A 15,714-nucleotide genomic window follows, 5' to 3' on the forward strand; every position below is an offset into this window, starting at 1 on the left:
GTGCATGTGTGTGTAAACAGTGCAGCTATTACAAGATTTATTACAGGAATTGTTTCATGGAATTTGGCCATGGCGACCAGTAAGTCTGAATTCAGCTGTGCAGGCTTCAGGTTGGGAACTCCGATGAAGTTCCAATGAATTCCCCAGGAGAAACTGGTTGGGTGAAGTAGAGATAGAAATTCTTCTGACTGCTGAAATCATCAGGTCTCCCTTAAAGGCCTTCAACTGATTGGAAGAACTCCTAATAAAACAAAATTCCATGGCAGAATCCAGAAAAGTCAAAGAGAATGGAGATTATTACATATTTCTGCTATCTTTCTAAGTGGGAGGGTAATTTAGCAATGAGAGTAGCAATGAGAGTAGCAATGAGAGAGGTGAAGGCTCCCTTACAGCTTTGGAGCATATAATTGCAGAGAATTGGACAAATGGCCAATGACTCCCATCCTTGCCCTTTCCTGAAATGGTCTCATGGTCTCCATAAATACCGTGTGCTCTTTTTCTCTAAGTATCTATCAAATGGTACAAATGGGAGTGAGGAGGTTAAAGACACTGCAGATGATCTATATCATAAGCAAAACATGCAGAAAGAGAATGAGGTTGCAGTAGAGTGTGAAAACCCTAAATTTATAGAAATAATCCTCTGTATTCTCTCTAAATTGAGGTTTGCTATGGACAAATTAAGTTTTTATGTATGTCAATCTATTTTACTAAACAGACACAACATAATTCATTGGCAAGATCTTTGAGAACCAGTTGGTAAAAAGGACTTAAGATTTTATCTCTGAAAGGGTTTGGCATCTAAAGCTGTGTTTATCTGAACAGCACAGATAATGGATTATCTGTCAGCATCAAGCTCTTTAACCAATCACAGAAACCCATCTTCAAGAAACAGTGAAAGAAGATGCCTTTTGGGTTGATGTGTAATTTTCTCTTCAGACAGGAGGGAACTTGTTCTTGTTGAGCAAAACCCTGGGGTAAAGTGCACCCAATCCCCACAGCCTGTGGTGCCAAGTAGAGACACAGTTCACACGCCACTCACTGCTTTGGATGAACGTCCTGGGAAAGGCCCTGAAATTTAGTCTGATGCAATGAAGTTTCCTAGTCCTGGGCAGATGCGTATTTAAGACTGAATGCTATCCTGAGACAGAGGTAGGTATTCCTCCTATTTTTCTGAGATAGGTAGCTATTCTTTGGACTATAGAAGGGCATGTTCTGTTTGTACAAGTGCCTAAGGATCATACAAGTTTTTATGAGCTGTCTCATGGGAAGCAGTAGATTACCCTTATAATGACTTTACTGGATTATTTATTTATAAGACATCAAGGTCTAAGGTCGTTTCTTTTTCAATGAAAAACAATTAGCTGACACTCTGGTTGCAGGCTTAATATAACAAATTTACGGTCTCTTCCAAACTATGTGTTGAAAAGAACCTCGTCATGTAACCATTTTCAAAAGGCAGAGAAAAACTTCATCTAAAATTCAAGATTGTTTTTTAAATGAGCAACACAGAGTAGTTTTCCAGTGGTCCTGAAGGCAGTCTATTTAGTTTTCTTCGTGCTGCTTTATGCAACTTTAGGTAAAAATATCTACTTTGTAATTATTCTAATGATAGAGGAAATTTGATCCAAGGGGAGGGTGACCTTGATCTGGAATTACGTATTTTTTATTTTCATAATCCTTGTTGAGAAGCAGGATTTGGCATTGAGAAGATACTCCATTCCAAAGACTGTATTTCATATATCAGGCATCTGTAAAAGAAAATGAAAAAGTATGGACTTTTCGTCCTAAAAAATGAGCCACAATTTGTCCAGAGTAGTCAGTGACATGATATATTTGCTTCATATATGAACTGATGATGAAACACTGGAGATTCAATGATTTTTTTTAAAGGAAACTATTTAGAGATATTAGTTTTGACCTATGGTAATGTTATAAATATAAAAGAAAAAATGCACATTTTTCTTAGGCAAACATAGATTATCTTTTGTGAAAGAAAACCTAAGATTTTGAGAATGGGAAAACAGGATGCAGGAACTGCCAGGGAAAGCCAGGGTTAGGAGCAAATCTGAATATTATGGGACAATTCTATATAAAACATCATTAGCTTGAGTTTAAAACAAATACTTCTCACTTGAGTTCTTATGGAAAGTCATCACCTAAATAATATGTATTTCATGTTTTTCTTCCACATTCATTCATCCTATTAAAATGATTATAATGATTTTCCCTTAGGCATTAATAAAAGGGATTCGTTTCTGTTAAAGAACCAACAGATTTTTACATACTTATTAGAGGCTGAAAATTATCTGTTTTCCCACTATGTTTTATTCCTAAATTTGAATATTCCCATACATGATACATCTGAAATTTCTGTAGTTTGCTCTAGTAATGAAAGGACAATGTATCCATGGCAATTCTTCTTCAACCTATCGGACAATTTCAGTATACTTGGAATGCTGTTCAGTAGGTGACAAGGTCCTTCTCAGGAGTAACACCATTATTCTCCTTGAGCAGTTAGGGCTAAAGTCTCTGTCCCATGAGCACAAGGAAACATCTAGAACAGTCTCGAGGAAAAGCCCATGGTCCAGCACATGGTTGTTCTTAGAAAACGGAGATGTAGGAAGGGGAAGTTCACCCTCAGGTAAAAACAAGAGAGTACCCTTGGGCTTCCAATTCTGATTCACAACGAAGCAGAAGGTATATTGAACATAAAAAGAAAGGACAACACAAAAACATTGATTAGTATATATATTATAAATAAAGATACAATGTTTAAAAGCTGGACCCAGTTATCATTTCATTATATGGTAAAATGCATTCTTTTCATAATTGATTCACATAATACCAGGTGGAAAATGACCTCTGATATTTCCAAACTCCAGCATAATAACCAATCTTGAGGAATATTTCTTGAGTTAGTTTCAGAGACACAGTGCTCTACAGGTATTCCGACATTAGGCGCTGTTCTTTCCCATTGTTTTTCTTGGACTCTAGTTTCCCCTTCCTGGCTGCTAAATGCCAGAGAACCAAAGAGTTTCTGTTTCAACTCTCTGCTCATCTCTTTTGTGATCCAGTCTAGATGCATGGATTTATGTCATTTTTGTTCCTGGATGACTCTCAAATTCATGTCTGCAGACACCATCTCTTTTTTGTGTTTCACACTCATGAGCATGACTGCTTACTTTCCCTTCATTGTTAGAATTCTTATTAATATGTCTAAAATGAAATTCTTCATATAGAGCATATTACATGATCATTTCCCCTAACTTAAGTGCAGGTAAGTTCCCTGTGGCTTTTCATTTGAGTCAGAACTCCAAAGAAAATAAACTTTATAATGTTCTGTGTTCTGAAAGAAAGGATAACCTCTACAATCTATTCTCAATCTAAAATAAATAAATAAATAAATAAATAAATAAATACTTAAATAATAGACCCAAAGTTGTGGTTTCATTACCTAACAGAAATACTACAGAATGGTTTGCTTAAACCATTTATTATCTCACAGTTTTGGAGGCTAGTTGTCCAAATTGAGGTATTGTCAGGTTTTGATTTCTCTGTAGTGTAGTGCTCAGGTGGTGGCTCAATTGCTGCCTCTGATATATAGCAATCTCTCTCTTTTTGTTCTCCAGTGATTTCTAATTCCATATCCAATTTCTTTTGATTATAAGGACTTTAATCATATTGGATTAAGACCCATCCTGATTCAGTTTGATCTCATCTTAACAGCATCTTTAAAGGCCCAGTTTAAAAATGGGTTCACCCCCGCAGGACTGGGGGTTAGGACTTGAACATGTCTTTGTGAGGGGCATGATTTAATCCCAAGTCCCTACAAGACCACCGGCCCTTCTAACGCCATTATATGCCTGGTGGTTTGATAATTCACTAGAAGGACTCAGAGACTCACTGAAAGCTGTTAGACTCAGAGTTATCATTTATTACAGGCAAAGGGTATGTATTAAAGAAAGGAGAGCCAAGGAATAGATGTACAGGGCAGAGTCCAGGAAAATACCAAATGAAGTTTCCAGTTGTCCTCCTTCCACTGAGTCATGGGAAGGATTACTCTTTTGATAACATAGTTAACAACATACATGGAGTTTCACCAACCAGGGAAAGTCTCCCAAGTTTTGGTGTCCATAATTTTTGTTGAGGATCCATGGTTGACTCTCAAAGAAACTAATCTTTAGTCTCTAGTCTGCAGGATCTAGAGCTGATAACTTTAGCCTCCAACATCTCCTGAGGGATAGTGGATACTGCCTAGTCCAATGTCTGCTTTGTAAAGCAGATATTAGACTCTTTGGTGGCCAAGACAAATAGGTAAACAAGCACTCCTATATAGTGTGACATTCCTAGGGCCTAGGATCACCTTCTGATAGGTAAGGACAAAAGCCAGAACTCTGGGTACAGTTAATTCTTCACTGCACAGAAGACTTCAACAATATTTTTAAATCCTCAGTGTTTAGAAGATATGGGTCCCTAGAATTGAGAATAAAGGCAGATGGAGCTGAGCTGAATTTTTTCTGTTTTTCTGCACGACAGACATTTGGGGCGCAGGTTTGGAGGTGATTCTGAGACTGAAACAGGAAATATAAACAAATTGACCAGTTATATTTATATTAAGGAAGCGAATTAAAATTTGCCAACTTTATATATGCTATACTCTCCTTTTGCTTTCTAAATATAGAAAGTGATGCACATGGCTTCTCTGATTTTCCAATGTCTTAGTGCATGAATACTTGAGATTCTTTCATACCAAATTTTGATGACCTGAATAACACTTTTAGAGATGACTTAGATATTTAGCTAGACCCCTGAGAAGGACCTTTGGCCGTCCATGGCCATTATCTTGCATGTCCTCAACGACAAATTATATGTAAACAGAAGGTGACAGCCCTGGACATGAAGACTCTCAAGTCCTAAATCTTAGATAGATGGGGGTGCTAACTCCACTGAAGTACCTGTGGACTCAAGAATCTCAAGAACACTAATGTGGTATTAAAAAGTCAGGAATTGATGGCTCTGGTTGTAAGCTTGTTGTACACAAAACCTGGAGGATTTTTCCACCGCAGTTTCCCTCTAACATTAACATACAATTTATTAAAGGATAAGAAATTTTAGCTAAGATTTTGGGATGTCTGTTTCAGGATTATGGGCTCTCTATTTCAGGGGCTATAGTCATTCTTCCTTCCTTATGAAGAATTTGGTTAGATCCCAAGCTCTCCTCTCTATTACTCCATATTTTAATATGGGAAGATGCATCAGGTACTCTGAGTAACATGTTGATGACCTGCTGGATGTCTCCTGATAGTCTATTTGGAGGTCTCCCTGCAGGCTGGCACAGAACCAAAGGGTTCCTGGGGGATTAAAAGCCTTAATTAGTCCTCTCTCCCCGCTGGTGGTAGAGGTGGTGGGTAACTCCTGGAACTCGGTGAGCACGTAAAGGTTGAACTGTCAAGTTTTACCTTTTTCACCTACCTACCACCACTTTTAGAAGATAATATGTATTAACTAGTGGCTTGAGGCAATTTTGTGAGAGCAGGTTAGAATTTTATCCATTTCTGCTACCTATTAGCAATGGGGCCATCAACGGATCACTTAACCCAAGGCTCACAGACTGCTGATTGAGCTGTTATGTTTGGCCTGGATCACAGGGTTTTTTTGTTTGTCTGTTTTTTTCTTTTTTTTTTAAGGTACTTAGATTACATACATGTTGCATTAAAAATGTTGGAGATTCTCACATGTCCTGCTCCCTACATCTCCCACACTTTCCCACATTAAAAACATCCCTCAATTATTGTGGCACATCCCTTTCAATTGATTAACATATTTTGGAGCATTGCCAATAAGCATGAATTACAGTTCACATTGTAGTTTCCACTCTTTCCCATCAAGTTTGAAGGTTATGGCAAGAAATACATGGCCTGCATCTATTATTATAATGTCATTCAGGACAATTCCCATGTCCTGAAAATGCCCCCGTATTATACCTGTTTTTCCCTCTCCCTGCCCTCAGAACCTCCTGTGGCCACTGCCTCCACATCAATGATATAATTTCTTCCATTGCTAGAATGACAATAAGTCTATAATAGGATACCAGTAAGTCTACTTTAGTCCATAGCTCTTTCTCCAATCCTGAGGATTCTGGGATAGTGATGTCCACGCCACTCTGATTGAGAGGGGTCTTCAACCCCATAGGGCCAATGGGTGGGACTCTCTTGCTTGCAGTTGTAGACTCTCTCAGTTGCAGTTGTAGACTCACTTGATATGGGGGTTGTCCATCATCACCTCTGTTAGTTGTCCTGGGTGAGATCAATGAACTGGAGGGTAGGCGTTGCAACTCTGTTGAGATTCAGAGCCCATCTGGCACATGGACAGACCAAAGATTTAAGTCTCTTGGGCATACTCCAACCAACTCTAGTACTAATTATAGGTTCAAATAGAAGGACAGAAGAGCCATGTGTAGGGAAACCACAACTCTGTCACACTGAGGAGCTTAAATTCCAAAGTAGGGTACACTGGCAAGGCAACTAACACCTGAGCTATCTACCTGACTATAGTGTCTGGATGTTTCCAGAGCCCTCAAGAGCCTGCTACCTGGGGTAGTATCTACTTTGGCTGTCAGTGAGATCCTGCTTGGAAGTGCATAAGGAATAACTGCTGGAATGACCTCCCAGCTCACTTTGAAGTCTCTTAGTCATTTAAATTCATTAGCCTTTACCTTTATCCCTTTTGGTCAAGGTCTTTTTCCAGTTGCATTGCTAGTTAGTGCTTGGTAGTAATCCTTTGGTGCCAGGGAGGCTCATTCCTGGGAGTCATGTCCCATATGGGGGGAAGGTAATGTATGCTGAATTCCACTTAGAGAGAGGCCAACATTTGAGCAACAAGGAGGTTTTCAGGAGGTAACTCTCAGCCACCCTATAATACTAGGCTAAGTTTCAATTTTAGTAGTAAAAGTTCATAAGCACAGTCATCAATATCAAGGACCTGTCAGTGGACTATCCTTCTTCACTAGTCATTGCCCCTGTACTCAGGGGATTCTTGCTGTTTTATTAGAGAATGTGGCAGAGCTCTCCAGGATGGGAATTCAATATTCTTACAGTTATTGTGTGAATCTCCACCCACTGTGAGATTGCTCAGTGAATATTTGAACACATTTATATGCTTGATATGTATGTCCTGGTGAACTTCCTTCTATGTATCCCCCATCACAGATACCTTGTACCATGATCCTCCCCTGCCACCGTTGTAACCCTTCTGTGATCCAAAACCTCTTCAAAAATGAAGCCAATAAAATAGTCAAATACAATTAGTAAGAAAAAGAAATAGTGATAGTTTTAAAAATAAGAAATAAAATAGAAAAAAATTTGAAAAGATGAAAATGTAAAAAATTTGGGATAATTAAAAATAATGACAAAAATATTTTAAAAGTTTGTTTTGACATTTTGCCTGTAATCACTGTAAGATCTGTTGCCTTGTATGTACAGCAACATTTTCTTCTGTTTATTTCTCCTGTGTCTTACTTTTTTCAGTTTGTCCTCAGAGAAATTTTAGGCTACAGAAAAAACATGTACCAAATGCAGGGGACTCCTACATACCTAACATCCTCCCCCCTTTCCCTCTTCCCCTATTAATAACATTGTATATGTGGATGGTATCTTTGTTACCACTGATGTTCAAATATTGAAACTTAGCTACTAAACATGGTCAATGATTTACCTTACATTACATTACATTTTGGGCCATGCGCTTTATAAATTTTGAAGAATTTTAATGTGACCTGTATCCATCAGAGCAAGATCACATAGAACACTTTCATTGACCCAAAAAAACTCTATTTCATCTATTCCAATCCTCCCTCCCCCTCCCCTCAGGAGCCCCGACAACCACCAGGCTACACTCCTTGAAGGACAAGATTCATAGTTACTTGCGACAACATTGAGTACTTGAAACACTGATCGGTCCTCCCTTATTAGGCACTGCCCATACTCTCAAGAGACTCCTGCCCCTCTGTTTAAGAATATAGTAGACGTCCCCAGCACAGGGTTTTTAAATTGAGAAATTTCACTGAAAAACTTAGGTTTCTTGTTTTTCTCCAAGAATTGGAAGATGTAGCTCTGTGGGACCTTATTCCCATACAGGAGCTCAGCCAGGGCCAGGAAACTTCTTCCCCTGGTACCTAGAACACACACTTCTCAGTTTGCCACCTGTATTGCCAAGTTTATCACAACCTATTTTAAAGAACTTAGCCAACTTATACCTCCTCCTGGCCCATGTAGGCATTTGAGTTCAGAACTTCCAGATTACCCTCTGAGCTTCAGCTATCTCATATTTTTTATAGTGTTATCAATACTGCAGCTGTGAGAATTATAAAATATATATGAAAACTTATAGCCAACATACTTAAAGATAAAAGACTGAAAGCATCCTCACTGAAATCAGGAACATACCACTTCTATTCAACTTTGTATTGGAGGCTTTAGTCATGATGATTAATCTTTCATCTTTTCAAATTTTAAAGTAAAACTCTTTTCACAGATGACAGGATCTTGTATATAGAAAATACTAGAGTTCTAACAAAAGATCATTAGTGATAATAAATGGGTTCAGTAAAGTACAGGATACTGCTCAACACACAAAAATTAGATGTATTTCTACACACTAGCAATGAACAATCTGAAACTGAAGCTAAGAAAATAATTCCATTTAAAATGGCACCAAAAACAACAAAATATTTAGTAATACATTTAACAAAAGAAGGGAAAGGTTTGGACACTGAACTATAAATCATCATTGAGAAAAACTAAAGAAGACCTAAGTAAATGGAAAGGCAGCTGTGTTCAAAGGTTGGAATATTTAATATTATTAAGATGGTAAAACATACCAAATTGATCTACAGATTCAGTATAATCCCTGTCAAAAATCCCAGATGCCAATTTTTCACAGATATTTATAAGATAATTCTCAACTTCACATAGAAATGCAACAGACCCAGAATAGTCAAGCAACCTTGGAAAACAAATAATAGATTTGGACAACTTACTCTTTCTGGTTCCAAAATTTACTACAAACTTCAACAATTAAAACATTGTGCTACTGGCATTATAATAGACATATATCAAAGGAATAGAACCAAAATTCCAGAGATAAACTCATTTATTTACAATCAGCTCATTTTCAACAAGAATTCCAATACTATTCAGAGGGAAAAGAAAGTCATTTTAACAAATGCACTGGGACAACTGAGTATGCACAGGTAAAAGAATTGATTTAGACTCCTACCTCAATCACATAAAATTAACAAAAGTCTAAATGTAGGAAGTAAGATTTTAAAACTGTTAGAAGAAAATATAGGAATAAATCTTTGTTAATTTGTAATGGACAATTGTTTCATATATATGAAACCAAAAGCACATGCAACAAAAGAAAACATAGATAAATTGGACTTCATCAAAGCTAAGAATTTTGGTGCATCAAAGAATACAAGCAAGCAAATGAAATGACAGCCATAGAATGGCAGAAATATTTGCAAATCACATATATAATCAAGGATGCATATATTAAAAGGAACTCATTTTGATCTAGAATATGTAGAGAACTCTTATAACTAAACAGTTACAAGTTATTATCACTTAAAAGACAACCCAATTGAGGTAAAAGAAAGGACTTGAATAGAGAGTTCTCCAAGGCAGATGTACAAATGGCCATAAGTAAATAAACATGCTCAACATCATTAGTCCTTAATCAAAACCATGCAAAATATAACATCATACTGACTAGGAGGGCTATAATAAAAAAAAAATGAGAATAACAAAGGATGGCAAGAATATGGAAAAATTAGAAGCCTTTTATTTTGCTGATGGAGATGTAAAATGGATCACTTACTTTCAAAACACTTTAGCTGTTTCTCAAAATGTTTAACCATATGACCCAGCAATTCTACTCCCAGGTATATAGCTAAGAAAGTTGAAAACATACGTCTGTGCAAAACTTTATACACAAATATTCATAGAAGCATTATCCATAACAGCTAAAAAGTGGAAACAACCCAAATGTCATCAATGGCTGAATGGATAAAGAACCATGCATGTTATATCCATATAATGGAATATTATTTGGCCATGAAAAGAATGAAGAGGGGAGCGAATGTGGCTCAAGCAGTTGAGTAACTGCTTCCCACATGAGAGGTCCCGGGTTAGGTTCCCCATACCTCCCCAAAACAAAAACAAAAACAAAAACAAAACAAACAACAAGCACACAAACAAACAAAAAAACTCAGTGGAGCCAATGTGGCTCAGTGGTTGAGCCCTGGCTTCCCACATACAAGGTCCCAGGTTCAACCACAGGCCCCAGTAACCTAAAAAAAAATCAAGTATGGTAAGTGCTATTACATAGATGAAACTGGAAAAAATTATGGTAAGTAAAAGAAGCTATACACAAAAGACCACATATTGTGTCATGATTTCTGTGTGAAATATCCATAATAGACATAATTATAGACAGAAAATGGGTAAGTTGTGTTAGAGAAAAATGGTCCTCACTGGGGTACAGAGACTTACGATTACAGGCAGGAAGTTTATTGGGAGGCTCTCCCAATGGAGGAGGTCTGAAGAATAGATTTCAGCCCCCGCACCAGCATGGCAGGGGACTGAAGAGAGACTTCAGCTCACCCATGGAAGGTGGTGGATATGACTTTATGCAGTACATCAATAGTCAGGGAAAAGTTAGGGGAGGGAGTTAGAGTTAGAGAGTAGCCTGGGGTCCAATAAGGGGCTATAAAAGCAATTCCTTCCCTTGTTATGGCTAGGGGGTAGTGAGCTAAGAGGTAGGGTATTTTTGGAGTGCAAGAGGGGCTGACAACCCCTGTCAAAAAGGAGTGGAGGTCCTTATCTCATTCTGCTCCATCTCATATGGTTCATTTGTTCTTGTAAGGAAAGAGCTCGTTGAATTGACTCATGCACATGGGCTGTTAATCATACCCTCTGAACTGTGCAATAAGGAACCTCTAACAAGTTGTTTCACAGGGCTAAGCAGGAGAGAGGTTTTGGGGAAATGGGCAGTGATTGCTAATGGGCATAAGATTTCTCTGGGTGATGAAAATGCATTAATATCCTTTGTGGTCACAGATCTTTTTTAATATACTAATCACCACAGTATTGTACACTTCAAAAAGTTCAATTTTAAGATATGCGAATTATACCTCAAAATGTAAAAAGTAAAAACAAAAGAATGTAAGTGAGACAAAGGAGCTATTGACATCATTTTAGTGAAAGGGTGATACTATATTATATTTGTACTTAGATTTGTCCACATCTTCAAATAGAGGGAGATTTATGGTTGAAGAGAATACACATATTAATAATTTCCATTCGGTTTAGTGCTTAACTTTTCCTTTGTGAATTTTATGGATTCTAACTATTTATGGAATTAAAGATAGTCAAAATTTTATCTGGTCTTTCCAGTTGATATAACCTCAGGCATCAAGGAAATCAAGAGGAAATAATCATGGACCTTCACCAAAGAGACCCCATCATTCACATGGGCCAATCTATGCCAATAGCTTTCCCTTATGAACGACAGAGCAATTTGCAGAAATTCCTCAATGGAGAGCCAGCTATTCTTGGGGTAAGTTTGATCATTCAGGTGATAAATACAGAAGGAGTCAATTACTTGGGGAAGAGACTGGAGTGTGGCTGGGACTGTTGAGGTGAAGACACATTTTTTAAAAGGGTCATAACTGAAGGAGAATTTAAGAGTGGTTATAGGGATTCCTACATCTTGAGGACAATATGGGCTTTTAATCAAGAGTCCCCATGTACAATTTAGCCAAATCCATAAACTGTCCTGGATTGGGGAACACTGGATGAAAATCCAGTTGTTCATCCTCATGGAATTCCCCAAATCATAGGAGTCCCGAGCAATCTATCTTCCAATATAGATGCAATAATTTTCCAAAGCAGAACACTTTTTCCTCCTTCCTCAGAGGCAATTCTTTCTCCAGGTGGCACAGATCATGATTGGCCTAATGAATATTTGCCTTTGGATTATGTTAAAGGTTCTGTTTTTATTCGATGCTCGTTCTTACATGTTCACAAGGAGGCTTGAATTTTCCTACTTCTTCCTTTTGGAACCAATCTTGGTAAGTCAATTGACAGCTCTTTGCTCTCTCAATTATCTTCAATTTGCAAAAGCCTCTTAACATCTCAGGGATTAGCATTTCATCTAAACCTTAGTTGAGGGGGAAGGGAATGAGAGCCAACTATTTGTTTGAGAATATGCCTTCCACAGAAAATGCATTCTTAAATCAACTCTTTAATTTTGTTCTTGTACAGTTTATCACATCTGGTACTCTGTCCATTATGTCTGCAAAGAAAATGACAAAGAAATTGGTGAGTTTTCCCTGGTGCTCCTATAAAATCAAATGAGTCAAACCAAATGAGGCATATTATTCATCAGTTCTAGGATCTAAATGAGCAAGCCCTGTCAGGGGGCTCACCTTACTATGAGATGACATCTGAAAATGGTATTTAATCCATTTCACAGGAGATATTGTTATCAGTGTTCTGGCTCAGCTGGGAGTTCCCCAATGTTGACAGCACCTACACATATGCACACATACAGTCATTTGCTAAGAGCATGAGCTTGAGCAAAGGGGCTGTTTTCTGACTTTCTTTCAGATCCAAGGCAACCTTGTTATGAATGCAGTGAGTGCTGTGACATCAGTTCCAATAATGGTACTTATTGCTAGGGGTGACATATGGATGATTCACTATATGCTGGAGGATGTAGACTATAAGAGGCCTTATTTGTACCCACATTTATTTTCTTCTTTATTAGCAGTAAGTACTTCCAGATCCAATGGTGAGTCATTTCATAATGTTAATACAATTGCAAATATTACTCTACTCTCCAGCAGAAATTGATATTGAACATTCACTTGGATAATTGGATCAGACCTTTTCCCAGGGTGATATAAATTTCTCTATGCTTTAATTAATTGGTGGTATTTAGAATAGTGAGTGTATTAGTCAGCCAAAGGAGTGCTTATACAAAACACCAGAAATTGGTTGGTTTTTATAAAGTGTATTTATTTGGGGTAGAAGCTTATAGTTGCCAAGCTATACAGCATAAGCTACTCCCCTCACCAAAGTCTTTTGCCATGTGTTGGAGCAAGATGGCTGCCGAAGTTTGCCAGGGTTCAGGCTTCCTGGGTTCCTCTCTTCCCAGGGCTTCCTTCTCTTTCCTCACAATCAAGCTCCTCTGTGTGGTTACTTCCCAGAGCTCCAGCTCAAAACTCCAGGTAACTCTTCTGCCATGTCATTTTCTGTGTTCTGTGTGAGTTCCCACCCACCAAGGGGGCAGGAATGCAACGTCCAACTGACGTAGCCCCATCAAAGTCTTAATCATTATTTAATCATGTAAACCTCTGAATCCAATATAATCTAATGTGGCCAGAGGATCTGTTTACAAACATAATCCAGTATTTCTTTTTGGAATTATCAATATTAAACTGCTCAGTGAGTGTCAGGCAAACCTAAATGAAACCTTTATTAAGCCTGAGAGCCAATTTTGGGGCAAAAATTAATTATGTTGGAATTTGATTCTTCTTCTCATTAAGGTGAAAAGACTATGATTTGGGAATGGATCATGGTGACCGTAGCACAACACTGTGAATGTAATTAAAAGTGCTAAAATGTGAATTGTAATGTTATTAAAAGGGAAAATATTATATTGTATGTTTGTTACTAAAATCTTTTTAAATCCATAGAAGTACACAAGCAATAAACCCTAAAAATATCAATGATTATATTTAATAATGCAGTTATAAAAAATGTCCTTTCATCCATTGCAACAAATGTTCCACACCAATGCAACAACAGAGTGGTATATGGGAATCCTGTTTTATGTATGATTCTAGAAAACCCATAACTTGACTAATGATGAAAAAATTGGGGGGGAAAAGGCAATAATTAAAGGAAGAGAAGCGTAAGTATTCGGAACCATTCAGGATTATTATGGCTAGAAGTCCAGATCGCTATCTTCTTGAGAGGCTCCATTCTGAACTGTACCCTTATTGAGGAACTAATCATGCAATAAAGACACTGTGAGAGATAAAGGAGTTATTAGAATTATTCTAAATATAGGAATCCTTGATATACAAGGGTTGGCTGGTGTGTACCTTTCCTTAAACCCCTGACAGAAAAAAAGTACATATGATTTATTTTAGAAGTTTATTAAATGAATGTGAAAATAGTAAGTGAATGCATCTGTGCCTTTAAGAAGTTATACACTATAGTTGTTAAGGGTGTGAAACTGTATACAGATGTGATCCTTTATGGTAAAGTGTGGAAAAGGACAGAGGGAGGGAGATTTACAAACTTTTGGGGCATATTGATCAGTTAAGGATGAAAACTCCAGGGGCCTGTGGTGTTAACGCATCCTTGAGCTAATGACAAGCCAATTACACATCTTTGCCTAAGTGCAATTAACTGGTCAATACAATATGATTTTCTTGCAGGGGATTATGACTATGATCTTCATCCTTTTCCTGCTTCAACTCATCATCTCTGTGTCTTTGTCTGCTTTTGGATGCAAAACTGTCTGCTGTGATCACCCTCCAGTGAGTGTTTTGGCTCAGGCGACATGAGATATTCTCTGACTTTCTTCAGCCTCTGTGCGGTATAGTTAACAATACAAAGCATCTAACATATTGAATTCATATTTCAAATTATACGTCTATCTATGGAAACCACCAAGTTCATTTTTGCCCCTGGGGGATCATGTTAATAAATTTGAACTGGGTGCTGGACAGGAGATTAGGGTGGGGATAGGTGTTGCTATAGGATCAGAAAGAGAAAATGCGGTAAGCTATTAGGAGATTTGGGGGAATGGGGAAGTGAAAGCTTCTGTTCTCATTTCCTGGTTTTTCCACAGGTGGTAGTTTGCTTACCATCCAATGACCGTGCTCTCCCAAGAACTATTCCTGATGATCACTATGAGGAGGTGGTTTACCAATCCACTTAATATGCCAGATATTTCTCATCAATTAATTGCTTCTCCACATTTTTTGTACATATGTCTTAAACAGTATATCTGTGGCCAGATTGTAAAGAAAACTTTTAATAATTCAACTTAATAAAGTTCATTATCTTGATGATGTTGATCATCTTGTGCTCTGCCTATCTGGTGCCAAGGAAACATCAAAACTTCCAAAAATATTGCCTTTATTGTTATAAAACAAAATATGCAATTTATTTGCCTCAGGACTGTCATTACTTCATAACACTCTTAGCCTGTTAAAGGACACCCATCATAAAATCTGTTGGTGGTTAAGGACTCACTGCATTTGAAAACCTAAGTCAGGGCCACCACTCTACACATGTCTAGGAGAGATCTATACTTTAGACTCTAATGTGAAAATCTATTTGGAGTATTGCAGTGGGACAGAACAGCCCATAAATTATGCAAGTTTGTTTCTGGCATTTCCATGTAATATGAAGAATTGAAAAAATATTTTTTATCCTCTAGTAGACAGAAATTAAATGACCTTTCTTTCCCTCCCCCTTTTATTATCCTTACAGACATATGTGGTATCATGATAGCTGTTAAGTTTATTTTTAAAGCCTGAATACCTTTTAACTATTCCCAAGAGTGAAGTGTGACAGACGTTGAAATTACAGAAGTATCCACATTTTCTGCACATGAGCAAACGTTTTGCAG

At 37.6% G+C, this 15,714-nt stretch overlaps 1 protein-coding gene across 2 annotated transcripts; it reads left to right on the top strand.

Annotated features, from left to right (window-relative positions):
* The first annotated feature begins 992 nt into the window (after positions 1–992).
* On the top strand, positions 993–15,121 carry LOC101416147 (membrane-spanning 4-domains subfamily A member 4A-like). Of its 2 annotated transcripts, none has more exons than XM_004477950.3 (7): positions 993–1,149; positions 11,457–11,619; positions 11,996–12,133; positions 12,327–12,383; positions 12,672–12,833; positions 14,513–14,614; positions 14,929–15,121. In XM_004477950.3, exons 2-7 carry the CDS (start codon positions 11,500–11,502, stop codon positions 15,016–15,018), a joined length of 669 nt encoding a protein of 222 aa, XP_004478007.1. In that variant the 5' UTR covers positions 993–1,149; positions 11,457–11,499; the 3' UTR covers positions 15,019–15,121. The 2 variants fall into 2 exon arrangements, with proteins under 2 accessions (XP_004478007.1, XP_004478008.1); XM_004477951.3 differs by having other exon boundaries at positions 12,050–12,133.
* Positions 15,122–15,714: the final 593 nt, after the last annotated feature.

This window comes from Dasypus novemcinctus, chromosome 10 (assembly GCF_030445035.2).
Source record: "Dasypus novemcinctus isolate mDasNov1 chromosome 10, mDasNov1.1.hap2, whole genome shotgun sequence".
NCBI lineage: Eukaryota > Metazoa > Chordata > Mammalia > Cingulata > Dasypodidae > Dasypus > Dasypus novemcinctus.

Bases quoted from the DNA above. Each gene is read 5' to 3' on its own strand.
- LOC101416147 (XM_004477950.3), top strand. From the start codon at position 11,500: ATGGACCTTCACCAAAGAGACCCCATCATTCACATGGGCCAATCTATG. The intron at 12,384-12,671 runs GTGAGTTTTCCC...ACTTTCTTTCAG, and splicing joins AGAAAATGACAAAGAAATTG to ATCCAAGGCAACCTTGTTAT. The intron at 14,615-14,928 runs GTGAGTGTTTTG...GTTTTTCCACAG, and splicing joins TCTGCTGTGATCACCCTCCA to GTGGTAGTTTGCTTACCATC.